Below are 27,986 nucleotides of genomic sequence, written 5' to 3'. Positions count from 1 at the left end.
TGTATTTTTCCACAGAAAATGAAGATGCTGAAATTTGATCAGTTGGTTTTTTTTTTAAATTCTCTATCTATGAAATTGCAGGCAGTGGTATTTTTTCACAATAGCCAATAAACTGGTAGGACAGAGAAGAATTGTAAAGTGTAAGGATTGGATTATTTTAAAAGACTACCAAAATAAAGTATCAAGAAATCTGAACTTACAGTTGAGACTATCCTGTTAGTGCCTGTTATTATTAGTGAAAACAACTAAATTAAAAAGTTAACACATCTTTAAATTTCCTAAAATTAGCTGAAAAGTATATTTTTAAAAATCATGCCCATCTTGAACTCATTAGATATTCATATCTGGGGCTTAGAAAAACCACAGTACAGGTAGGATATAAAAATGAGCTTACCAGACAAGCTGATTCAAACAGGTTGAAAAAGGAGGATGGAAGGAGGTGGCAATTAAATGTGTGAAATTTACACCTGGAAATGAAGTTTGACTGTTTGGAAGAACACAAGCACTCTGAAAGCGTGTGAATTCAAGATCACCTTCACTTCAATGATGGAGGGACATGACACAGGGAAATGATGTCCTGGGCAAGGCCCTACTGCAGACTGGAATAGTACGTCCTACTGACAATGCACTGAGGTGATGATGGGTCCAATGAAGCTTCTGGAAATGGAAATCTCTGCTTACCTGTTTTTACTGTGCTCTGAAATAAGAACTCAAAACAATTTCATCTAACAGTCCATAAAACTAAAATTGCAAAGATGAAATTGTTAAATAGTCACAGCTCTAAGTGACCAGGCTACTAGACACTCAGAACTTGGTCAAGACAAAAAGTCATTTCTGGTAGGGTACATAGATTACATGCTGTAAGTAGCTCAACACAGCTGGTCTAAAAAAGCATTATGACCTAAGAAGCAAGTTTCCCTCCCCGCAAACCCGAGTTTTGACATCTCATGGCACCACTGCAGGTTACAGGTATTAACACTGAGCAGAGGAATGTATTCATATCAAAAGGATCACAAAGCAGGGCAAGGTGACAGAAGGCAAACCACAGGCAGGACAAGCTGCTCTATTTGAATATAACAATCACTGTACATATCCCAGATTCTCCATCTCATTCCTGTACCGTTGTTCAGACACCTTGCTTTTATGTTGCTTGCTCTCTAAATGCTGCCGGAATTCCATCTCTTCACCAGCTCCGACATTGCACATTGAGCAGTAAAACTGGCCACTTGGAGTAACACACATAGCTAGATCACGTGGAATTCTCTGCCGAGAGCGGGGATTGAAGTACGGACCTGCTAAAGCAAAAGATAAATTAATATCATCAAAATGATCACTAAGAAAGGACACTGACTGATTCTCATGTAACTCCAAATTCAAATTATAAAATTCACAGATCCATAACTTTAAATGAAGAAGTTAACAGATTTTTAAATTATAAGTTTGCATAGGTTCGATGTACAAAAAGAAAATGACTCTATTGTCAGGAAAGTAACTATAGAGCAAAACATAAAGTCTAAGTGACTGTGCCTCTAAGAACTCAACACAATTTAAAAAATACTTTAATTTCCAAACATTATGTAAAAATTTTTATAATTATGTTAATGCTTTAATCTAAAAATTTCGCTTCTAAGAATTATCCCAAGACAACATTGAGCTTTTCCACAGAGATTTAGCAACAAGAACATTCACTTTAACAATGTTTATAAAAGCAAAAATTTATGGGAAGGAGAAGTCCAAAAATAGGATTTGAAAAATGATGGTAATGAGTGTAATGTAAGACTGTGGTGGGCTGGGGACACAGCTCAGTAGTAGAGCACTTAATGAGAACACACAAGGCCCCCCTGGGCTCCCTCCGAGGCACGACACACACACACAGCAATGTAGTCACTAAATGTCATTGCACAGAAAACTCTTTAATTACATGAAAATATAGTATACTATTAGGTAAACAAACACTATCACAAATATGATCCTATTTCTAATTTAAAGTAGTAACATATGAAATGGTTGGAATGTTGGTGACATTACTGACTTTATTTTCTTCTTACTGACTTCTTAAGCAGGACTACTCATTAATTTTCTAATTTTCTTTTCTACTAGAATAATAAATATTTAATGGTTTTCTCAAAATACAGTTTCATTGCATTCTACAAGTTTTGATATACTTTCTTTTACTGTTTGGTTCTAAGAGTTTTTAATTTCCAGTATGATTGATTCTTTGAACCATGAGTCACTTAGAAGTATTTAAAAATTCCCAAACAAATGGAAATTTTGTTTTTATATTTTTGTTATGACACCTTCATTCTAAAATTTATTTAATAAATTTATTTATATTTAAGAAATCACAGTTTCCCTCATTTCAGCTAGATTTCTTTTATCCACTTTGATAATCTGTCTTTTAATTAGTAAATTTTTATTGTATCTACTAATACATTTAGATTTAACTGCATTGTGTTTTCTAAGTCTTTTTTTAAATTGTACTAACTATCTCTTGCTTTTCAGTTAACTTTATTTTTGTTTTACTGTTCACAAAAATGACCTCTCCTGGCATATGGACTATCAGAGGCTGAGCTGTGGGGAGGATGGACTACTCAGTCCTACTCTCCCTGCTGAAGACAAGCAGAAAACATTCTTGTAAATTTGTGGTTCTGAACTGAATGTATATATCAGAATTATCAAGGAAGCATCTTCAAAGCATACATATGGCTGAGTCTCACTCCAAATATACTGACTGAAAATCTCTAAACATACAGGCATATGCATTGTGTATGAACTCCCTAGATAATTCTGATTCACCAGCCTGGTTAAAAACTACTTCTATTTTTCTTATTTTCCTCTTGAGGGATGGGAATGTGTAGCTCAGTGGTAGACTGCTTGCCTAACATGTACATGTTCCTGGTTCGATCATCAGCAAGAGAACAAAAACTTCTTCTCTGACACATAGCTGATAATGTACTTTCCCCATGAGATGGGAATTGAACATGGTACAACTTTAAACCAAGCAGTCCATTCTTGTAAGGAATTTTCCACTTTTTAGCTGGCAAATATCAGAATTAACAAAAAGGAACTATAAAAATACAACCTAAAATATAGATTCTGGTCTATGTTTAAAACTAAACTAAATAATATACTAAATAGGAAATAAACAAATAAGACCTGAAATAAACACCAGCCTGAAAATCCACTAAACCAAGCCTGATTTCTCAGGACTACCTATTACTATCAAAAGACATAAAAAGAACTGCTCTAGCTCAAGCCATAGAGCACCTGCCTAGCAAGCACTAGGTCCTGAGTTCAAACCCTAGTACTGTCCAATTAAAAAAAAAAGGAAATAAAAATAAGAGACCATTTGCAGAATGTATGTGGAAATTTCCAAAGCATGTGGCAATATGCAGGATACCTGAATTATTCTGTACTGTATACATATTTCTCCTACTAGACATCATCTTAAATTCATTCCCTTCTTTCCGGGTCCGTCGCTGACCCACCTCTGAGGAGTCCCTGGAGAAAAGAAATTTTAAAAGAATAAGACTTCTAAACAAGGATCTCTTTCAACTCTTTTTCTTTAAAGACAGTCTGTCTCACATTGGCCTCAGAGGAAATGGCAATACCTACGAGAATGAGTTACTCTGAGCTTCCGCCAGCCGCAGCCTCTTGGCATGATTCTTCCCTTGATAGTGAGCCTGTGCCACAGCTGGGGAGCTAAAGGAGGCATCACAGAGCTTACAGTAGTCATTCTCTGTAGCCAGGATCACTCTGCCTCCTGGCTTGAAGGAGCCCATCTGACACCAAAGACACAAGAAGAAGTAAGGTTAAAAAGGGAGCTTAGTCCTTGCTTCTCAAAGATCCTCCTAAAAACTGAAAAATACTCAAAGCATGTGGCATGACCACAACCACTAATCTTTACAAGGAAAGGAAATAATTGATTTCAGAAAAAGAAACAGCAGCTGGGAGATACTCATGGTTTTGCATTATCACCTACGTACCAAATTCATGAGTGGCTTGCTTCTATCTTCACTGAAGAAAAATTTAAATGAGTTTTAAAACTCCAGCATGGAAGACACAGGGCATGAAATAATAAGTTAAAAAAATAGGTATGGCCTCAAATCTCATCTCTGGAAGGAGTAAAGTCTGCTCAGAATCTATCATCAACATTTAGTGAATACCAACTATTTACTGGGCTTGCTGTCTAGTCCAGAAGGGATATACCGTCATATATGTTTTTAAAGCCCCTGTCCTCATAAAATCTACAACTACTGATGATATAATTAGGAAAAACAAATAGTAGATCTAGACAACTATATTCTAGTTGGGAAATAACGTGTTAAAGGAAACCTAATAAAGTAGGGATTCAATTTCATAGGATTAAAAGAAAGGTACAAACTAAAAGAAATGATGACAATAATATTATTATAAATACAAATAATACGTATATGTATAAAATAAAGATTCTGGAAACCACAGTGTATCTGGAACAGCTGAAGAAAGCAGCACTGTTTCACCTGGAACAGAAATTTCTTTGGGGACAGGATAGCTATCAAAAGTCACAAAGGACGATGTTATAAAAGGGAGCTTAGACTGCTTTCCCAGGAGGATGAACCAGTTTAAGACAACCCCCACAGGGGTCAGCCATCCAACTCTACAGCACCCTTGAGGAACTGGTACTGTGAAAACCACTCTGCTTGAAGATCTCTCTGGGTATTTTCCTGTCCTCTGATTTCACTTTTAATATATCTCATTTTCCCCACAAATCCGAGAAGGAAGAACAGCTGGTATTGCTAGCCACATTTTAAGCACTAAAACACTGACACTCATACAATAAATTTAATCCATGGTAGTAGGGACAGAGGTCTAAGACCAAAAGAAACCCTTGCTCTAGGTGCTTCAGAACATGTGAAAATGCAGAAAGTTACTTAACCTCCCTGAGCGCTAATAAACTTCCAGGGAGGCTCATGCTATTGGCCCATAGGCCACACTTTGAGTAATGATGCTCACACTTTTAAGCTGTTGCAAGCATTAAGTGAAAGCAGGGCCCAGAACTAGAATGAAGCAAGTGAGACACCTGCCTGATGCACAGAATTTAAGCAAGCATCAAAAACTCAAGAAATCAAAGATAAACAATAATTGAATGGAATATTTTTAAAAATCAAACCTAATGCAAAAAATAATGACTAACAAAACATCAAAAATTTAAATAAAGACAGGGTTAGTAACACTGCTATTCTAAGCCATGTTGCAATCAGAGGCAAAAGGAAAATCATTACTACTTACCCTATCTTTAGGTTTTTGACATTTTGTTCACCATTGGCTTTTTTTTTCTTTACATTCATTCTGAATTTTTTAAATATTGCATTAGAAGGCTAGGTATGGTGGCTCATGCCTATAATCCCAGGTGGAGATTGTGGTTCAAGACCAACCCAGACAAAAGGATGCCAAGACCCTATCACAACAAACAACCTGAGCATGGTAGCTCACAACACCTGTAATCATAGCGACGCAAGAGGCATAGGTAGGAGGTTTATGATCCATACTGGCCAAGGCAAAAGCAAGACCCTATCTCAAAAATAACTAAAAAGCAAAAAGGGCTAGAGACATAGCATAAGGCTCTGAGTTCAAACCCCAGTACTGCCAAATATGTATTTTAGACAGATACAGCATTTAAGTATTTGAGTACCAAGTTGTTTTTTTGGTTTTGGTTTTTTTTGCTTCCCGCTTAAAGTCCATGACCAAGTCAAGTGCAACCCTCACTTCATGTTTCTCCTAGCCCTGAATGAAACAATGCATGAAAAGTGCTTAGCAGAGTGCCTTGCACAGTAAGTACTAAATTATAATTCAATTATAGTTAGTACTTATGGCCACAGTACTTTTCTGTGACAAATAATATTTCAAAGGTAGATTGCAGTATTTCAAAGGCTACCGGTGTGCAGAAATATCTTGCCTAAATCACCTGCTCTGTCTCTGAAAAGCAAAAGGAACTGGTATCTCAAGTGTATGTTGTACTATCAGAGTATAGAAAGCATTTATACTAAAGCTTGCTCAAGAAACTGATCTTGCAACTGGAAGACAAAATTTACCATAAATGGAATTAACTACAATAAAGAAATAAGAATATTTAAAATCTCTCTTTTCATTCAGGGCAGAGCATAGACATTCAGGGTCACATAGCCCAGAATTTTGATAAATGTATACTTATGTCATAACATTTGTTTCATCATCTCACATATCACAACAAAATCCAATGAGAAATCTCAAGATTCAAAGATTTTAACACACACAGATCTAGAAGTTAAAAGTACCAAGTAGGATCTTACAGGAGTACTTGCCCAGCTGTGCCTTGATGGGTACATTGACAACAAACGTCACTCATGATCATCTGTGCAAATGACAGCTTCCTAATGCTGCTTTGCCCCAAAACACATCTCACCTGTGGAGGGACTGGAACAACTGGGGTAGCTGCAGGCTCCACTGCAGTGCTCATTCTGGCAGGAGGAGGACAACTATTGGCTGCATAGTAATTTCGGAGTTTCTTGCCATGATTTTTACCCTAGAAGTAAAAACAAAATGAATCATCACCATGAGGAAAATTTGTCAAATTGAATTAATCAATGTATTCTTTGAAAAAAGAAAACTCAAACAATGCTAACTACATGTTATTCTTTCATGTATATACAACACTGGGTAAACAGACCCCTAGCTGGACTTGATCAGTAGATCTTGAAGTGTAAGGGTATTATTTGACCCTAATACAATGATTAAATTGATCTGGGGAGGATAAAAGAACAAAGTCAGAAGAAATTAATTTCCTATATGCTTCTGAAAAAGCAACACATTTCCCAGTGATCTGTGTCCTCCCCAACTTGTTGCCATTCATATGCCACTGCTTAAATATGAATCTCATGACACTCTGATCTAATCTACTCTAGAAATGAGTAATGAAATGGATAGTCCAATTAATTTTACAAAAAATAGCATTTACTGAGTATCTTTTTACTTGCAATGGACTTTCATGTGCACTAGCTCATTTACTTCCTACAAAAATCCTCTAAGAGAAATCTGTTGATTTCACCCATTTCTGACAGCTAAGGAACTGCAAGCAAGAAAGTGGGGTAGAGAACTTGCCCCAGACCACTTCCAAAGGATAAAGTGCATACCCAAAGCATGAAAAGCAGGCCTTCAGAGTTTAAAGGATGGCGGCTTTCACTACAGCTTTATGGCTTTAAGATGCACTATGAACTTCTATTAAGATAGACTTCCTTTTCTTATCATGTTTTAAGTTACTATTCACATGACTACATTCCTTGAACTCATACAAACTAATGGCAAGGTGGAGCGAGCTTTTTCTCTTGCTCCTGTTACTACTGGGCCTAACTGGGGGTGACGAGAGGTGCAAAAAGGTCACAGGATAGACAGACAGAAAGTCGGGGCCAGGTGTGATGGGTACTCAGGTGGAGATGCACAACAGCCTCATGGCTTCTTATCTCTATTAATCTCTTCTCTTTACTCTGCTTTTCTCTGTCTTTTCTTTAAGGCCTTACTCCTTTACAATTTTTTAAAACCTTTCTTCCAAAACTCTTCTTTTCTATTCTTTAAAGTCTCTTTCCTTAGACTCGCTCTGTCCCATGTTTTCTTTTAGCTTTTCTTTAGCATAATCTCTCTTCAAGTCTTTGTCCCCAGACTTGGACTGTCCCATGTTCTCTCTTTAGCTTTCTTAAAACCTCGGTGCTCAGACTTGCACCGTCCCATGTTCTCTTTAGCTCTTCTTTAGCTTAGCTTTTCTAAAGCCTATGTATAAAGTTCTCGGTGCAGACTTTCTATCAACCCCTCTTTAGCAATTCCCCTTTAGCAATTTTCCTTCAGCAATTCATTTCCCTTCAGCAATCCTTTTCCCTTCAACAATTCATTTTCCCCTTCCAGCAATTTCCATTCAGCCAAAAACCCCTCATCAAAAAACCTCCCCCATCCAAAGCTTCCCTTCATCTAAAAGCCTCCCTTCATCCAAAAAGCCTCTTGTCCTCCTTCAGCGAGTCTTCTATACCCAGTGGTAAACAAGGAGGTGGAGTACAGTTCTGGCAGAAGAACTGTAACAAGAGAAACCTGCATCTCTACTTCTCTGAACATAAATAACTTAGGAAAAGCAGCTGAGCTGCATCTTGCCTTCTCACTCTCTTCTGCAGCTGGGGCTGTGCCAAATCTCATCCTACAGATTATTTGACATAAACATCTTAGGAAAAACAGCTGCTCTGCATCTTATGTCCTCATAGGCTTCTCCTACTCCACTCTCCACAGCAAGGGTCAATGAACCAAAGGCATTCTAAATGAGGGTAAAACAGCATGTTATTTGTTAAGCCACACTAAAATTCAAACACACAAACATTTATTTACCATCTACTATATGCTAAAGCCTAGAAATAAACTGAGGACTAGTACACTAGAGAAGACAGACACAAGCATTGAATGTAGTAAGCTAAGTTCCTATCTTCTACTCACTCAAATGTCTTAGCTATGCTCATACCATGGCCATAGAGGGGTCATGCCATGACCCCCAGAGAGTCAAGTCCAGTGGTCGCATCTATGTCTTCATCTTACCAAACTCTAAGCAACATGACAAGTTGACCCTCCCTCCTCCTAGAAGTAATCCTTCTTCCTGCTGCCTCTCTCTTCTGTGGCTCCCCCTTTTCTCTCCATCTGTCCTCTTCTATCAGACCTTAAGCTCTGCAATGTCCAAAGCCCATAGTCTTCTTTTATCTCTATCTGTGCTCCAGCCCCACAGCTTTAAAAGATAATGAGTAAGTTGATGGCTCTTAAAATTATCTAGCTCCACCCTTCACCTTCAGAACCATATATCCAACTGCCTTCTGGCCATCTACACTTTGAAATCATAAGAGGCATGTGCCTTATGATTTACATAAGTTAACATAACTTTTGATTCCTTCCCATCAAATTCTCTCATCACCATCACCACTACTCATCCACATGCCAAAAAATGGCACCAACACCCACCCACTTAATAAAGAAAAGCCAAGGAGTTCTTTTCTTGGATCTATCCTTCCCTAAATCCAACAAACACATTCAACCTATAAGCAAGTTTTGTCAGCCCGCCTTCACAATATATCCCAAGTCATTCTACTTTACTCCACAGACACTAGATATACCACAGTAATTCAAGCTACTAACACCTTTCACTTTTAGTAGGCAATAACTCCTAACTCGTCTCTGCTCTCAACATTGTCCCTCATAATTCTCCTCATTATAAACCAGAATGAGCAGAACACCACTTGTTTGTGCCTGAACTCCTAGCTACTTGGAAGGCTGAAATCAGATCATGGCTCCAAGTCTGGCTGGGCATGGTGATGTGCATCTGTTACCCCAGCGACAGTGGTGAGTGTAAAGGGAGGTTCATGATGCCAGCCTGGACAAAAAGTGACGCCTTATCTCCAAAATAATCAGAGCAAAATGTGCTGGAGGCATGGATCAAGCAGTAAGGGAGTTGCCTAGCAAGCATAAGGTCCTAAGTTCAAACTCTAGTACCATCAAAAAAATAAAATAAAAATTTTAAAAATAACCAGAGTGACATAATTCTGTACATAGATCAGATGTCACTCTCCCACTTAAACTCTTAAAATGGCTCCTTACTACTGCACTTAAAATTGACAAATCTCACCTTTAAGGCTCTAAATGATCTGGTCCTGTCTTCCTCTCAGAGTTCATATGGTGCTCCTTTCTCCTGCTCATTATGCACTGCCTGCCTTCTGCAACTTCAGCATGCCAAGATCATTCTGGCTCTGAGGCCTCTGCACTTCTACCCAGAATGTTGCTTTTTCAGATCTCCTCATGGCTGGCTCCTTCTTACCTTTGAAGTCTCAACTCAAACAGCATATCTCAGTCAGTTTCCTGTCTCACCCTTTCTTCCCCCAAATCACCACACTATGATTTTATTTTACCTTGATACCCTTATCACTATCTAAAATAATATGCATTTTATTTACAGTTTACTTCTTTTTTCTCTTTCCTTCCCTCTGAAATGGGAAGGAAAATAAGGATATCATCCTTCTTCTTTCTCCAGTGCCTAGAATGCTTTCTAACATATAGCAAGCAAGCAACAAATATTTATTGGATAAGTTATCTGGATAAAGTATTATGATGGAAATAAAAAAAAATGCTAGAAAAACACCAAAGGAGGTTTGTTTGTTTGTTTATTTGTTTGTTTTTCTGCCTGAATGTATCAGAGAAAGCTTCTCTGAGAAGGGACCATTGAGTCATCTTTGAATAAAACTTTTTTGGGTAGGTAAAAGTGAAGGGGAAAGAAAACTGTGAACTAAGACATATGAGCAAAAGACCATGGGCTGGGGACATGGCTTAAGTGGTAGAGTGCTTGCATAGCAAGCACAAGGCTCTGAGTTCAAACCCCAGTACTTACTCCCACCCCAAAGGAAAAAGCCCAGCTGCTGGGTTGAGCAGCCACAGGGAGAGATGGTTTTCAGGATACTTAGGAGAAGAGGTAGGAGTTGAGATATATAGCAGGTGCATCCTCAGTGATCTTGCCCAAGATCCAGATGCAACAGGAAGCTCCTGGCTACTTCTTAAGCAAAGCAGTGACATGCCTGGAATGTACTTGATAAAAATCATACTGGGTAAGAATGAGGGATAAATTAGAGTAGACCAAAGCTAGAGGCTGGGAAGATGAGAAGAGAGCCAAGGCCCTGAAACACCATGATAGAGTATTTGAGAATGCCTGGTCTATCAAGTAAGGTGAAAACAGACGATGTGTGATTATGAAAATCCAGACCCAAACTGAAACTTGCGGTGAAGTCAAGCTGGAAAGGAGTTACTGTCAGGTGACGCTATTTAAAGTCAGGGAACAGATCACCAAGACTGAGTGGAGAGAAAGGAGAGCTTTAGAAATAGCCCTGAGCACAATGAGGGCTTGGAGCAAGATAATGGCTAGAGTGAGGGAGAAAATCACTGGAACTATGACAAAGGTAAACATAAGTGATGACAAATTGAAATGAGGGAAGTACCCCACTAGGTAAATGGGGATACCACTTACAAAAAAATAAAAATTAAGGGATAGAGGGAATGCTAAGGTCTGAATATGGTTTCTCATGTTGAGATTTAATTGCTGACATAACAGTATTGAGAAGTGGTGGAGCCCTTAAGAGACCATTGTGCGTATTGCTTCATGAGGGCTCCAAACCCATGAAGACATTAATTTCGTCACCTCCATAGTGGGTTAGTTATCTCCAGAGAGAGCTGGTGTAAGGCAAGCCTCACACCATCCCTCAGTCTCACTCACATGACTGAGGGATGACTTGTTCCCCTTTCTGCTTTTTCCCTATGCTATGATGTCATACGAGGTTCTCACAAGAAGCTGAGTACATGCTGGCATCGTGCTCTTGAACTTCCTAGCCTCCAGAACTGTGAGCCAAAACAGACCTCTTTCCTTTATAAATTACCCAGCCTTAGGTATTTTGTAACAGCAAAAGAAAATGGACTAAGACAAGGTGGCACTGAAAAGAAGGTGGTTTGGGTCAATGTGTTAAGACTAAGGCCACTGGAGGACACCTGGATGAATTCCAGAAGGTAGTATAGCAGGTGGATTAGCATTAAGGAATAGTCAAGGCTAAAAAGTTTAAAGACATATGCAAAGATAGGTGGGAATTTGCATCACAGATTTGGAAGAGAAAAACAAGGTTAGTCACTGACTTCTAGATGTGCTGATGGTTAAGTCTAAAAAATAGAAATAAAATACAGAACAAAGCCCCTGCTCTCAAGAAACTTTTTCCAAGGATCAAAACAGAACACACAAACAACCAAAAAATAATGTGGCTGGCAATGTACTACAGAAAATAAAACAGGACAATATGACAGAAAATGGACAGCAGAGGGTTGGGTAGCAAGATATGACTTTTCTGTGGAAAGACACATAAGCTAAAAGCTAGAGAATAAGAAGCCTCCAGCTGTGCCATGTGGAGTAGGAGGGAAGATGGGCATCAGGATATCACAGGCCAGGTAAGTCTGGGATCCCTTTCAAATATCCAGACAGCCCACCTGGAGTTAAGGATTAAGGTCATGCTAGGGTTAGAATCTAAGGAGTTATCCATTTGTAAATGGTATTTAAAACCATGGACGTAAACACAGTCCACGTGGTCCACATGGACATGAAAAGCAGAGGACAAAACCCTAGGATGCTACAATGTAAAGAATGAGGATCCAAAATAATGAGACAGGAAGCCTGACCAATGAAAAAAGATGGAAAACAGGCAAAAGTGGTACTGTGGGAGCCCTAAACAAGATGTTTTGAAAGAAAAGAGTCTAGTTATAAACACTAAGAGCCAAGAACTCCACTAAAAGGTATTACCAAGCAGAAACACACACATGAAAAAACACCTATAAGAAGATTTCTAGAAAGACTACTGAAACAGCAGAAAAGCAGAAACAACTTAAGTGTCCATATACAAGATAATGGTTAGATTGTTCACTATGGTCAAATGTAAATAGTCTGTAGATTAAATTTCTATTCGGCAGTACTGGTGTTTGAACTCAGGGCTTCAAGCTTGCTAGGCAGGCACTCTATTGCTTGAATCACTCCACCAGCCCCTAAATACTATCAGTGTTAATTTGGTAATTTTTATATAGTTATATAAGGGATTCCCTTATTCTTTAGGGAATCTGAATGAGGTATATAGGAACTTTGAGACTCTACTATTTTTGGAACTGTTTTGCAAGTTTAAAATCATTCAAACTAAAAAGTTAATAAAACAAAACTTATCAAAAGTCCCAAGGGACATAGCTGGGAAGAATATGGTTCCAGAGTCCCTGTCATTGTGTTCTACTATACCCTAGGACCACTCACCAGTGTTAACAACTATCTCAGGTCTGGGGAATTGTTTTAAAGGTCCTATGCATCATTAAAGGCCTCATCCTCTTCATGAAGCAGAAACAGATCAGGAAATATTTCCAATATCAATGTCTAGTAGGTGGTAAGATTATAAGTTGAACATTAGTCTAAACCCAAAGGCCATGATTTCATGGTCTTAACTACTATCCTATAAAAACAGATGCTGTGAAAAGGAATAAGAAATCAAGAGATATTTACTAATTAAAACTATGATCGTCAAAATTTTAAAAATTCAATGTAGGATTAGTAGTTAAGAATTCTGCTCATAAAATAAATAACAGGAAGAACAAAGACAAGCAATACAGTAGTCCCCCCTACACACACACTCCCTCCTAATTTCACTTTCCATAGTTTTGGTCTATATTACATGGACAATTCCAGAAATAAAAAATTCATAGGCTTCCAACTGCAGACTAGTGCAATTTCACTAGAGTTGTGAAACCCTGTGCTGCCCTGCTTCATCCTTTGTCCCATGTATCCATGCTGAATATGCTACCACCCTAGTCACTTAGGAGTCACCACCTGCCAGTCTATATGGACTACCACTATCACAGTGTTTGTGTTTAAGTCACATTTATTTTACTTAATAATGGCCCCAAGGTGAAAAGTGTTAATATTGGCAATTCAGATATGTCAGAGAAACTGTAAAGTAGTACTCCCTTTAAGTGAAAGTGAATGTTCTCAACTTAATAAGGAAAGAAAACAATCATATGCTCAGGTTGCTAATGTCTATGGTAAGAACAAATCTACCCATGAGACTGTGAAGGAGGAAAAAGAAATTCATGCTATTTTGCTGTCACACCTCAAGGTGCAAAACTTGGAGCCATAATGCACAAAAGGGCTTGTGTTAAGATGGAAAACACATGAAATTTGTGCACAAAGGTATAGAAAAGCATATTATATATGGGGCTTGGCACTATTCAAGATTTCAGGCATCCACTGGGAGTCTTGGAAAGAATTTAAAAAAAAAAAAAAACAGCAATTATACTTCAATAAAGCTGGAGAGAGAAAAAAAGAAAGCTGGTGGGTCCAGGTTAGGAATAGTAAGAATGGTAAGAATGCGAGAGAGAGAGAGAAATTATCTAAGAAATAATACCAAAGAAAATTTCCTAGAGCTCAGAGAATCAAGTATATGCAAAGTGAAAGGATAACTAGGGCTGACCAGGACAGATGTAAAAGGACCCAGACCTAGACACACCCATTAATGTAAAATTTCAGACTCCAGGGATAAAAAGGAGAGCCTAAAAGTTTATGGGGGGGAAGGGCACAAAATTAAAGCAGGTCACCTACAAAAGAACAAGAATCAGAGTAAGATTTCTCCTTAGCAACATTAGATGATTTTAAAAAACCAAACAATGGAGTACAGTCTTCAACCTTCTGAGGAAAAGTAATTTTCAACCTATAACTGAACTGTCAAATATGAAGGCACAGTGCAACACTTTTTTTTTTTAGAAATACAAGAGTTCAGAAAAATTCATTTCCATTACTTCTCATTTTATTTAAAAGAGAGGGGTATGTTGCAATATATGTTTATATTTATTCTTTCTTCCTTCAAGTAATATGAAGATATATCCTAACTAAACAAGACAGAAAAAAAAGATGAAAAGAAGAGTAAAAGAAAATAGGTATATTTAAAAAACAGCAGCCCAACCCAAAGAGCAATGTAGGAAGTAGAAAGTTGACAGCTGTGAAACAAACCCAGAGGATGGGCAATAGATAATGGAGCAAGAAAACAGAGGGATCTAGTATAAAAGAGGAGGTCACATAACAGATAATGTGATCTAGAGTTTGCAGCAGAGTGGGGAGAATGGGACTATGGTAAATATAATGAAAGAAAAAAAAGCAAAGAAAAAGTCCAGGAAATACATGAAGCTATATAATGAGTCATGATCCAAATATGGAAACAAACAGTTCCAATGAAAACAAGAAATCAGTCAGTTCTAAGAACATAAATGAAATTGATTATATGCAATAAAAAGAAGGATTAGAAAGTTAATAATTGTTTAAAGGCACAGGATTTTTCTCTAAGGCCTGGGAGTGCCTCAACTAATAGAATGCTTTTGCCTAGCAAGCACAAGGCCCTGAATTAAAATCCTAGATAACACCAAAAAAAGAGAGAAAAGGAGGGGGGGAGGGGGAAAGAAGGGTAGGGGAGAAAAAAGAAAAGAGGGAGAGGGGATAAACCAAATCATGGCATAATACATATAAATAGATTCTTCTCCTACTTTTCAAAAAACTATCAGAAACTCAAGGAAAAACTGAAAGCTATTTCCAAGTTATAGTCCATATACAAATCAAACTAAAACTGATATGGTTTTGATTAACTATCGGATTTAAGGAAAGGTTAATCCATTGAACATATCTTTTGAGTACCATGGGAAGTGACATCAGAAACATAAGGAAGAAAACAGCTTGACAGTAAAAAATACTTCCCTACTCATAATATGCAAAAGCTGAATGTCAATTTTTAATTGGAACCAATCTAAAACTAGATCATGGAAAACTTAACTTGATTACAGACTAAACAAAAATGTGATCAATCATCAGAGGGTCAAACTATGGCAAATCCAGGTTGTAAGGCAGAAAGAATAAAAATGGAGAAGAAGAAAAGACATGGAATGTACAGGGAAGAGAGACTGGATAATTGCTGCTTATAAAATTATAAGCTCTTTGCTCCATAGGCATTGAGTAGAAATACTTACATTTTTAAGAGGAAATTGTTATAGTAAATGCTACCAAGAGGTCAAGTGAGACAGCTAGATTTGGCCTATCAGATCATAGGTGACTCCATTACAGCATTACAGTGTAGTAGTGCTATGAATGGGAATAAATGGGAAACAAAGACCCGAAAACAACATACATTATACCTGGCTAACCTCTAAAGAAAGAAGGGGAGAAAAGTAGATAACAAGAGGAATGAAACATAAAGGGGAAGTTGCTGTTAAAAGTTGTTACTTTTATTTATATACAAGAGCCTTAAGCATGAATGTATTTAAGGTGAAAAGGTAATGACAAATGATGAAATCCAGAGTACAATGTAGAGAATCAAACTTGAACAAGAAGATAACATATATTTTTTCTGAAATAACTATAAATGGGGTGGAGACAAACTCAGATGGGAAGGCAGAAAGTTGCTAAGGTCCAGCTACTGTCAGGATAACACAGAGCTTCTGTTCCCTAACGTGACCAAAGCAAGGGCTGGAAGAGCTTACAGGATTGGTTGCTCAGACAGCAAAATGAGAGAACCATTAAGGAATTATTCTTAGGTAAATGGACTAAGCTGACAGGCCTAATAGTATGGTTGAAAGCACTGCTACATTTCAGAATCATTTTATATTACCTTCTCTGTTGGTCAAATTATTCTTAATGAGAATCCTTTAAAATAACATGTTATCTGGATCTAGAAGAGTATCTTGGGAGAAAGACCAAGGAAACAAGGTTTTACTCATTTATACAAGGTACTATAGCAAGTTACCATCAAGGTAGTAACAACAGTGAGACAGCTGTATACCTTCTCATTTTATGTCTTTCAAAAGCTACAAAATGAAACTAAATTTTGTACATCTGAAATCAAAACACTCTCGACAGAGTCAAGCAATATTTATTAATATAAAATACACAATTCTCACAATCCTATAAGGAAAGTATAACAATCTCTACCTTACAAAGGCTGAATTAAGAGAGATTAAATATCGTGACCAGCTGGTAGAGTGGCTCATGTGGTAGAGCACCTGCCTTAATTAAAAGTTATAAAGCAGCTTTGACATAGGATAGATACAAGATGACAGGGAAATCAGAAAATAAGCCAAAGTCAGGAACAAAAACTAAAAGAAAGCACTAGAAGATTTAAATATTTTACATACAAATGAAATGTCACACTATAATACTGGCCACTCCATTGGAAGTTGTCTTTGGCAAAGTGACTTTTGCTTCCCCTTCCTTGGCCCAGCATTCTAAATTCTAAAGAAAAGCCACACTGATTGTTGACTGCTAAATAATCTTTTAGAGCAGCAAAAATTAAATTCATCCTTTAAAGAAAGTACATGCACCTATCACACCCCTTTGTTTAGATGCTGAGTTGTAGTGAGTTGTAATCTTTGTAGATGAGTCTGAGAACAGCAGGCATTCTTTGGCCAGAGAGGAATGCTTAAGATCACAATAAGCAGTGTCATGTCACAAACCCTTTGATTATAGAGCTACCCCAAACCTACTGTCTCCATGTTTGGATTAGAAGTCATCAGGCAATGTGGCCACTTATCTAGGAAAATTTTAAAGGAATTCCCCATCCTAGTCTAGAAGGTACAAATAAACCTAGGTTGAGGACTACCATTTTGACTCTCTTGCTCCCACCTCCTGTGTGTCAGAGGGGCACCTCTCTCCCTTTCTATTTCTCCCTCCTTATCCTGCTTTACTATAAATCCTTGCTAGTTTCTCTATTTTGTGAGTTTTCCTTTTTTGTGCAACTTCTCCAAATGCTTTCCACCATGGATTTCAAGTTCCTGTGATTTGCATGGAAATTGGGGTGCTGAGTCAAGAATTCTCCCCTTTCTCTCACACTGGCAAATCCTCCTCATCCCTTTTCTTCCTCTAGAGAAGACTGTTTAGCCTTGAAATAAAACTTTACATCTCACTTAATCCTAAACCATTTTGTTTTACTGAACTGTAATAATAGCCATTCTGCCTATTTCTGGTGCTTGGTAATTCTTACTCACTGGTCTTACCCTTGTCTTTTTAATCACTGCCTACTTATGCCTATTTCTCGAAGCCCCTTTCAGGCTAACATTATAAGCTTTCCATCCATGCTAAGTGACCTACCTCTAAGTTATATATGATCATGCTCTGATTACTGATTATTCTGACCTACTCTTCAATGTATATACTCTCTCTTCTTGATCATTTCTATCTTAATGAAATACAGATTTGACTTCTAAGATTAGATTTTACTTTGCTATTGTAATGAAATTTCTCTGAACATTTATACATAAACTACTTTGTCCTGATTCTCTGAAAGGAATGGAGGGAAGAAGAGTGGGAGGGAGGGACAGAGGGAGGGAGGGCTCCTTTCTTTAACAGTTACCAGTAACATTGGTCTCATTCAAATCTTTGCTTCTAAGCTCTTGCCTCTTCTTTATTTTTACCCTGGTGTTTGGCTGCTTGAATTATCTCCTATGACAAGCTGTGCTTCTCTTCTGACTCTTCCACTTAAAAATTCCAATTATGAGGAATTTGTCTGTTTCCCTGTGCCTTACATTTTCTAATGCATTTATTCATTATAACATTGAAGAAACTAAAATTACAAATCTTGTCAATTAAAACATTTAGCGTAACACACACACACAAAAATGTACAATAAAGAAAAAATTGATTCTGTTCCTTATCTAGTTTAAGCCTTATCATCCAATGACTTTGCATCAAACTGAATTCTCTGTATCCATCACTGACTACAAACACAAGAGTCACAAAATGTTATCAGGAGAAAGGCAAAAGTGTTGGAAATGTAGGCCCCCAAAAGTGACCACGTGGAGAGGAGTGATCTGGCCAAGAGATTCTTTATTGCCGGGTGAGAGAGGGAGAGAGCCGAGAGAGAGACAGAGAGAGACAGAGAGAGAGAGAGAGAGAGAGAGAGAGAGAGAGAGGCAGGGACTTAAATACCCCTCAGTGAGACTCAGCATGATCTGATTGGTTAGGATCTTATGGTTCATGCTGATTGGAGGTTGGGGCAGAAGGAGGATTCAAGCTAGACTTGAGGCAGGACCGTAACCCTGGAAAACAGAAGCTTAAGGGTGCAGTAAGAACCGAAACCTATCGGTGCCATTATTGCCAACATTCCTCCCGTTTTTGTTTGTTAAGGAAGGGGGGGCGTTGTGTTTGCTCTGGCTTCTTCGAGGTGGCAAGGGGCAGTGTAGGGGAAGGGAGGGTTAGTTGGCAAACAATGTTGGGGTGCTGAGCCTCATGATGGTGTACACCCAGGCTCCAAAAATGAAAATTTCCTCTTCCCTGAAGTTGATGAAGGTCCCTTGTAGCCACAGGTCATAAAGAGTCTCGAGCCAATCCTCCGACCTCCGCATGGTGGGTATCAGCCAACTATCCTCGCATTTTGGAGAGGTTGGTATCCCTGGAGGTACAACTGGTTAAATTTTTGATTAGCAAGAGCAGACATGTAGTGTGATACAAGGGAGGAAGCTTAAGAATAGGAGAGCAAGAACATAGGCATTAGGATGGGCATTGGCCAGGAGAACCACTGTGAAATGTTGTTCCCTAGACAATTTCAAGAGTCCTCCAATTCCCTTCTCCATTTTTCTAATTGTTTCTTGAGAGGTGCCGCCATTGGGGGAACTCATTGAGCTTGACAGCAGTGGGTGTCATGAGAGTGACCAGATGAGGGGTGGTCCATCGAAGTCCCAATGGAGAGGGTAGAAGATCCTTTTGGGGAACAAGATGCCCTGGTTTAACAGAAATTGTTATAGGGTGGGGCAGGATCTGGTTTGCATGCTCTCTGAGAAGTTCCCTGAGAAGGCAGGTAGTCAGCCAGAGGAGCAGAGTCTGTTGGAGGCAAGTTTTCTAAGAGACATGGGTGGCCATACATTATCTAAGACCCAAACAGGAATATTAGGAGGAGCATAAAAAGGTGTCTGTTCAGGGATCTAAATTCTGCAAAATCCTATAACTGCCAGGAAAGCTGTAAGCTGTCTTATGGTATGGGGGTTGGGAAACAGAAGATTGAGTTGATGCATTTATGACTCAGGGAGTGAGTCTGTCCCTTTAAGGCCACACCTAAGTAGGTGACCTGTGGGAGGCAGGGGGTGTCAGGATTTAAATGTAACACTCTTGGATAAAAGAGAGCTTTAGCTCATTATTTTACATAAATTGACACTTTTAACTTTTTAAATGTTTGTACCATATTAAGATAAAGTATAGCATAACACTGTTACAAGGTGGTCATTTAAGACACATAAGCAAATATGTAAATGAGCTCTGATTTAGTAGTACTTAAAGCTTGACAAGATCAGCAGAAAACACTAATAATTTCTTTGGTAAAATCTTTCTCTGTAATGGTTTTTTGTAGATGTTACTCAGAGCAGAACAATATTAAGATAACCTTGTTATTTCATAGACATAGAGGATTTGATTTTAGTTTGACATGACCCTAAAAATCTTTTAGGCAACTCTTAGATTACATTCAATTTTATCACACACCAAAGCTTTTATTATACACTTTTCAAATGTACTCAGACCTTCATACAACATACTAAACCCTTTGATGGTTTGTCCTCATCTTTCCTATTTGAAACAATCTTTAGTACAAACCCTTCTTTACAAAATCCCTTCTCATCCAAAAAACCATTCCTTTTTCCTTTAACTTCCCCCAAAATACATTTATTACCTATCTATATCCTTTCCAGTTGTTTACTTTGTAACTTGTATTTTAAAATTAACCTGTATAAGAATTTTAAATTTATTATAGGGGCTGGAGCAACTAATTAGTAGCCCTTGTTGTTTTAAGGAATTTATGATAGGCATAAGTCCTCATCATCCCCCAGGCTTGAGGGGATATTGTTTTAGGTGTGGAAACGGTGAGGGATTTTTGAGTTTTACTTGAATAGGGAGGGCCTCCTGGCTCACCCTACACTCATCTCATCAGTCCACACTGTGGAACCTTCTTTGTTCCTGAAGGAAGAGGCAGCAGAATCAGTCATCACTAAGTTCTAGTGGCATGCAAGGCCAAAGGGCCTGGGGCTATGGGTCACCTGGCGCCAGGTTTTTTGGATTGGGGGGGTCTCTGAGACCCACGACAAAATAGACCCAAGCCTGATGAGAGGGAAGGGAACCCCTCTACCGTCTGAGCCCCAGAGATAGCCAAGCAGGGAAAACACTCAAATCCCAGAGACACCGAAGGGAGAGACTTCAAAGGGAGCCCAAGAAGTGTATGTGGACTCACCAAAGAATGTCCGGTGTTGGATGAGAGCGAGGGCTATCGGGAGGATGAGTCCTGGCCAGTCACATCCTCAGGGTGGTCGTGGGGTGAGTCGGAATTGGGGTCCCACCAGGATTAGTGGGGAAACCTGCCCCGAGTCATGGCACCAAAATGTAAGGCAAATGTAGGCCCCCAAAAGTGACCACGTGGAGAGGAGTGATCTGGCCAAGAGATTCTTTATTGCCGGGTGGGAGAGGGAGAGAGCTGAGAGAGAGAGAGAGAGAGAGAGAGAGAGAGAGAGAGGCAGGCAGGGGCTTAAATACCCCTCAGTGAGACTCAGAATGATCTGATTGGTTGGGATCTTATGGTTCATGCTGATTGGAGGTTGTGGCAGAAGGAGAATTCAAGCTAGACTTGAGGCAGGACTTGTGACCCTGGAAAACAGAAGCTTAAGGGTGCAGTTAAGAACCGAAACCTATCAGCATCATCATTGCCAACAAAAAGGAGATACATAGATATATAGATATAGATATACACACAATCCATGCACACACGTTATAATTACACATTGCCTGAGTTCATCCTCATAAATTCTTCCTTATAAGGTAACTATACACGTGTATAGCAGAAAGTGAGTTTGCGTCCATTAATGATTTATTAAGGGTTTTAGATAGTAATAACCAACACTTTAGAACTCAGGCTTCATTTTTTTTTTCTTTTTGCAGTACTGGGGCTTGAACTCAGGGCCTTACACTTGCACTTTCTAGGCAGGTGCTCTACCAATTGAGCCACCATTTTTTGCGTTGAGTATTTCTGAGATAGGGTCTCATGAACTATTTGCCCAGGCTGGCCTTGAACTGCAATCCTCCTGATCTCTGCCTCCAAGTAGCTAGGATCACAGGCAGGCATGAGCCACCAGCACCCAGCCAAGCTTGATTATTCAAAGGGCATCTTAGGCTAAAAAACTGAGTATCTCACAGAAATAAAAAAAGAAGAATGCTAACACAGAGTCTTGGGTTTGAGATTAATCATCTTGTCAGACACATAGTAAACACAGGCAAAGAGAGACCTAGAATCAAACCACTAGGGGGTGGGGGCAGGGGGGAGAAATGAACCAAGCCTTGTATGCACATATGAATAATAAAAGAAAAATGAAAAAAAAAGAATCAAACCACTATGTGGGGAGTGGTACACAGAGGGGATGAGAATAGGGACTGAGGAAAAAAGGAAAATGAAAAGTAAGAGCAGAGGCCACCTTGACCAACCAATGATGATTCCTGCTAAAATTTGCTATAATTAACTCAATTCTCTGCACCTGAAGGCAAAACAAACCCAAACAATGGGAACCCCAGGGAAGAACCATACTGTGTCTTCCCCCTAAGTACCAGAGAAAACAATTTAGCATCAAAATACTTCTGATGCACAATCACAATGTGATACAATTATCAATATTCAGGATTAAAGCAGAAAGAAACAAAAAGACTTAATACACAGAGTAAACAAAAATTGTAAGTTGGAGAAAGTTGTAGAGGCACTATAGAAGAAACACCTTTATAACAGCAGCCTTCCATGCTGTCTTATTTATTAGAGACATTCATGCAGATAATAAATAGTCAAATCAGTTATGGCCCAGAAGATATCCCTTCATTCAGTGGAGTTTTCCAGGTCTTTTTTCTCTAAAAAGGGAAATTGCATAATTTTATGCAGGCAATAATCCAGAATAAAAAGGGCCGATGGAGGGCATGAGGTCCTGAGTTCCAACCCCAGTACTGACAAAAAAAAAAAAAAAAAAAAGAAAGAAACACTACAGCTTTTTTCCAGCCAAAATTTAATTTTCTTAGGTAATGATACTCATTAAAATGGTCCTTTCCACAGAGGAGGTACTCCTTTCCCCCTCAAAAAAAATTTTTTTAAAGAGGTGTTAAATGTAATCTCTCATATCAAAAAAAAAATAAATAAATAAATAAAATGGTCCTTTCAAGGGCTGGCAGAGTGGCTCAAGTGGACGAACAGTGAGTGTGAGGCTCTGAGTTCAAACCACAGGACCACAAAAAAAGAAAAAATGGTCCTTTCCATTAGCTATTCTACATGGAAGTAAAAGCTTTCAATCTTGTTGTTTTGTCAGCACTGGGGTTTGAACTCAGGGCTTCATGCTTGCTAGGCATGCACTCTACCTCTTGAGCTACTTCTCCAGCCAGGGTATTTTCAAAACATGATACTCCTGATCTCTCCCTCCTGAGGAGCTAGGATTACAGGTATGAGACACCAGCTAAAAACTTGAAATCTTAAAAGTATCAGTTCAAACTAATGGGCTAAAAGAAATCAGAATATGTTTATTATGAGTGAAGGACAGGATTCAATAATTGAACGTCATTTTATTCTTATTACAAAAAGACATCTGTGTTTTCCTCAGCTGTGATAAGATATATTGGAAGAAAATAAGGGGAAATGTGAAAAGTCTAAGAGTTATATGGGGACCACCTTGAACTGATGCAACCTATATTAGCTTCTAAACAATTTTACACTGAATTGAGTTTGGTGCATTATGTTTTTGTTTGACAGTACTAGGAGCTGTGCTTGCTACAAAGGTACTCTACTACTTGAGCTACACCCCCAGTCCTTTTCACTTTATTATTTTGAAGATAGGGACCCCAGTCCTCCTATTTGTGCCTCCCGATATAGGTGGGGGTGACAGGTGTGCCTCTGTGCCCAGCCACTGGTTGAGATAGGATCATGAGAACTTTTTTGCCCAGGCTAGCTTTGACCCACCATTCTCCCGGATTTCCACATCCCTAGTAGCTAGGATTACAGGCTTGAGCCATATCACCAGCCTGGTAGATCATGTTTTAAATACCTGTTATCCTTAGGAACACAGGTTTAATCACAAGCATATAGGTTTATACTTGCTCACATAGTAAACTATCAAATGCCACACAGCTTTAGTGTAGGAGGTCAAAATCCATTGTATGAAAAATGATAATTATGTTTAAAGGAGAAACATTATGCTTTTAGTCAAATAAATACTTAGATTTCTCTAAGCCATCTTGATTTTCCAGGCACAGTTGGTCATATCTGAAGGCGCAATTGCTAAACAGGCAGGGCCTGAAACATTCACCCCACTCAGTACTTCCTCATTTACTTTTCTTCCCTTACCTGATAATGCGCCTGGGCCTGCTGCGCTGAATTCAAGGTGACATTACAGAGTTTGCAATACAGGGGCTTACATAGCTCCTCCAGGGCCGAGTCTGGCTCTCCTCCTTTAGGTAACTCTTCTTCCCCTGCCAGAGGCAAGGAAGCCTCCTGCCCAAAAGACTTCTGTGGTGGAAGCTGCAAGGTTCCTGTAGACCTGGTGGCCACTGACATAGGAGGAGAGGATGAGGGCCGCTTAGGTTGAGGAAGCCCAGCGTGTTGCAGGAGGATCATTGGGCAAAAAAGCCTTGGGCATAATCCAGTGAGCGATGAGAAGTTGAGTCTTCAAATCTAAATCAACAGCAAAACAAGCACTTAAAAAAAAGACCTCATCAACATGACATGTAAACGACAACACCCTCTGACTCTTTCCTCTACTTCTCCAACCTCATCATTGAGACTTCTTTCCTTCGCCCCAGACAGCAGACTTCTCCTGCCCGTGAATTCACAGTGACACAATGCTCTTCCACCACTGGGAATGCTTCATGAATTTGGCTTTACGGTGCATGGCACAGCTCCAACTGCCATCCCTCTGGCCCATGAACATTAACAGCATTGCATCCATGGCTAATTAAATCCAAAAGTCACATTGCTGAAATGGACATCAAAGGTCACCTAGTCCAGACCCCTTCCCTCAGGCACACTTAAACACTCTTGGTGATAATCAGGCATAGTCAGAACAAAACAAAAAAGACTCTAGCTAAGAATCTTAGCACATCTCTTTTCCATCCAAAAGATATCAAAAAGGTGAAAAACATTATCACTTCACAGGACCATTAAAGCACTTCTACAAGCAGATAATGTTAAGGAACTACAGAAATAACCCAGAATTAAAATGTAACAAATTAATAAAAGGTGTTTCTTCTGATCAGCTAGCAATACTTAAGTATTTGAGTAAATGATTCCTTACAGCAGAGTTGGAACAGACAGCCTATGAGCCACATCCAGTCATAGATGTGCTGTTGGGAATATACAGTGCTTTGTTTTGCACTCATTTTTAAATAGAATTAGTTGTCAATATTTAAATACCAAGAGATTTGTGACATCCCTTGGTAAAAGGATGACCTGGAAACACTGGGCCCATGTTCCTCGGTGGGAAACAACTATCTAGTTAGTGCTCACCCGAGGCACTATACCCTGTAGACAAACCTGTCTTCACCGAGCCACCTCAATCCCCATTCAGGCTGCTCACTGTAGGCCCTCGCTATAGGCCACCTCATACAGCCTTAAACTATACACAGGAGTCCTTTGTAAAACCAAAATACTTTTTCTCCTTTATGAGATAAATTATCTGCACAAAATAAGGTATCCAGGTTGTTAATTGTCTGTGAAAGTAACAAGTCATAAGCTATCATAAGCTCTATTATAATTTCAGGTCCTTAGTCTTCAAACTACTTCTTTCCCCCTCTTCCTAAATAACTGATAGTCTTCATTCTACTTCCCTCAGGAAAAAAAAAAAAAGGTATGTTCTACTCCCTCTTCAATCTTTATCTATGATTTCTCCTGCCTCCCACTTGGATAGCATCTTTTAATTCTGAGTATCTCAAAGTGAACCGCAGTACACCCTTGAGTTCCCAAGATTCTAATTAACCCAAATTAGAATCCTTATTTCAAAATCTTCAATTCCCTCCACACTCTCAATATTATTAAAACCTCTTTTCTTAGTCAACAGAATGTAGCTATTTTAAGCTGATGAAATTTTCCATCGACAATGGAAATGTGTCCATTATGGCAATAATCACCTTATTAAAATGAATGAAGTTTTGAAAAGCTAATAGTATATTGTACCACATTTGATAAATATACAGCACTGAAAAAAATTTATTCCAAATTCAGGATCTGGGGCAGGAGAGGAAATCACTGCGATTGGGAAATAATGTAGTTAAGGACAAAATGAATAAATTATTAGTCAGAATTTAACAATACTTTTCACTAATCACAATACTTAGAAATATAATAATATTATTTGACTTTTAAGCAAAAGTATGTTGCCCATATCTCTGGGAACATAAAAGCAAAACATGGGCTGAAGTGTGGCTTACATGATAGAGCACTTGTCTAGCTAGCAGGAAGCCCTAAATTCAAACCCCAGTATACACACACACACACAAGCAAAGCAATACAGATTTAGAAAAAAATCTAAATAAATATAATGGTATTATTTCTCTTAATTAAATCAAGCAAAGACAGAGACATTTTTAAATGGAAACCTAAAGAGGCAAAGACTAGCTTTTTAAAAAGTTTAACTAACTACCTAATCATAATAATTGATAATGCTGAAGGCTACACATAACACCTACACAGTCATTCTCGTGCTAAATTGCCACAAGCATGCTGCTGGGTCATCAGAGAAAGATGGAGAAGGATGTCAAAACACCTGGATAAAAGAAATCAGCAATAAAAACAGAAAACCAAATGCTACCAATCGCCAAGACATGCCTGGACTTGTTTTATGAATGCTCACTCCCACTTGAGGAAATTCCAACACGTGTTTCCCCCAGTATTACCTACAGGTTTCCACCAAAAAGGTTTCGTCTCAGAGTGAAGAGGTACAAAAGGTCTCCGTCCAGCAGAATGGAATTAAAGGGAAAAAATTACAGTATAGACTTAACTATTATTGTATTTTATATTTATAATGTTTAAAGAGTGGCTAGATATATCAAAGTTATTTCTTCGGTTTATATTCAACAATCGACATGATAATGTTAACTCCCAAAACAGATATCTACATGACATTTATAACAGGTATTATCAGTACACTGCAAACAAAAATTTGCATACACACACACACATATAAAATAAAACTAAGTCCTCAGACCCAAAACATGTGACTCAGATCCGATCAACTGCTGCATTTATTTAAAAGAAACTAATTTGAAGACTATTATAAACATTCCTCAGATCTTAAAAACCATTCAATTTGATGCTTGCCGTGGCATCAGTGAAGGATTTATGGGTGGTTAAGGTTCCAGTTCAGAAAGGGGTTGCGAGAACACTACAGAAAACAAAGCTCCCGATGTACCCCGTTTAGAGAACACGAACTGTCACAGCATACTTAGTTTTCGAGACGGGACCGGGGCCTACTCTTCACATACTGTATTGAAGACAATCGCTTTCTCACTGGGAGAAATCTACAGAGGAAAGAGAGCAGAATGCAAGAACAAGTTTCCGGCATCTCAGCGAACTAGAAAAGACTGTCGTTGGGAATTCTGGACACGAGGGAAAGATGGGGCGCATCACTCAGAGGTCATCAGAACAGAAAAAATCATCAGCGGAGGCGAGGTGGTGATAGGACAGGCTCCAAAACCGCAAAAGTGAGGAGGAGGCCTTGGTGAACTGGCGAACGCCTTCCAGTGTCCGCTACGACGGTCCCTAATCTTGGGGCACCGTGTACACAGGTGAACCTGAGCCACAGGGAGAGACTCGAGCATCGCCCACACACACCCTACGGCGCTGCCGTGCGCGCGCGCGCGCACCCTCGGCCCCACAAGGCTGCCATCAGCAGGGATGGAGCCCCCGGCCCCCGCCGGGCGGGGCAGGTGGGAGGGCCCAGAGCTGCACGCGCAGACGAGCCGAACGCCACACGTGAAATGCTTGAAACAAACAGCTAAACAAGCGCGGCGCAGGCAGCGTCACGTGGAGGCAGGTGGAAGCCAGCAGGGAAAAGGAGCCGCTGGACCCCGCGCCCACGCCGGTCCCAGCCGCCCCAAAGCTCCGCGTCGCCCGCACTCACTCACCGGAACCCCGGGACGCGCCGGCAGCCTGGGCGCCGCGTCGGTCGGGGACGCCCGCCGCCCGCCCCGCGCGCCCGGCCCGACCGGCACAACCCCGCCTCTGCTCCCAGCAACTTTCTCCGCTTGCCGCCGCCAGGCCCCTTCCACAGCTGAAGGCTGACTGTCAAAAGTCAGTCCAAGCCGACCCACAGGGAAACAGCTGCAGGAAGTGACTGCGGAACCGGGAGGCGGCGGAGGAGGAGACTGAGGG

The 27,986-nt window shown here is 39.4% G+C and overlaps 1 protein-coding gene across 2 annotated transcripts; it reads right to left on the bottom strand.

Annotated features, from left to right (window-relative positions):
* Window positions 1–27,986, bottom strand: Zmat3 (zinc finger matrin-type 3). 2 transcript variants are annotated; one of them, XM_020183766.2, is made up of 6 exons: window positions 27,740–27,986; window positions 23,967–24,293; window positions 6,425–6,544; window positions 3,616–3,782; window positions 3,401–3,501; window positions 1–1,295 (listed from the first exon to the last, which is right to left on the bottom strand). In XM_020183766.2, exons 2-6 carry the CDS (start codon window positions 24,234–24,236, stop codon window positions 1,081–1,083), a joined length of 873 nt encoding a protein of 290 aa, XP_020039355.1. In that variant the 5' UTR covers window positions 24,237–24,293; window positions 27,740–27,986; the 3' UTR covers window positions 1–1,080. The 2 variants fall into 2 exon arrangements, with proteins under 2 accessions (XP_020039355.1, XP_020039356.1); XM_020183767.2 differs by having other exon boundaries at window positions 1–1,292; window positions 27,740–27,985.

This window comes from Castor canadensis, chromosome 5, assembly GCF_047511655.1.
Source record: "Castor canadensis chromosome 5, mCasCan1.hap1v2, whole genome shotgun sequence".
Taxonomy (NCBI): domain Eukaryota; kingdom Metazoa; phylum Chordata; class Mammalia; order Rodentia; family Castoridae; genus Castor; species Castor canadensis.
Note: the sequence above shows the minus strand (reverse complement) of the source record. Positions and strands in the feature narration are given on the sequence as shown.

Bases quoted from the DNA above. Each gene is read 5' to 3' on its own strand.
- Zmat3 (XM_020183766.2), bottom strand. From the start codon at position 24,236: ATGATCCTCCTGCAACACGCTGGGCTTCCTCAACCTAAGCGGCCCTCA. The intron at 3,502-3,615 runs GTAGGTATTGCC...TCTTTTCTCCAG, and splicing joins GCTCAGAGTAACTCATTCTC to GGACTCCTCAGAGGTGGGTC. The intron at 1,296-3,400 runs GTATCCTGCATA...CTTTTGCTTTAG, and splicing joins TACAGTACAGAATAATTCAG to CAGGTCCGTACTTCAATCCC.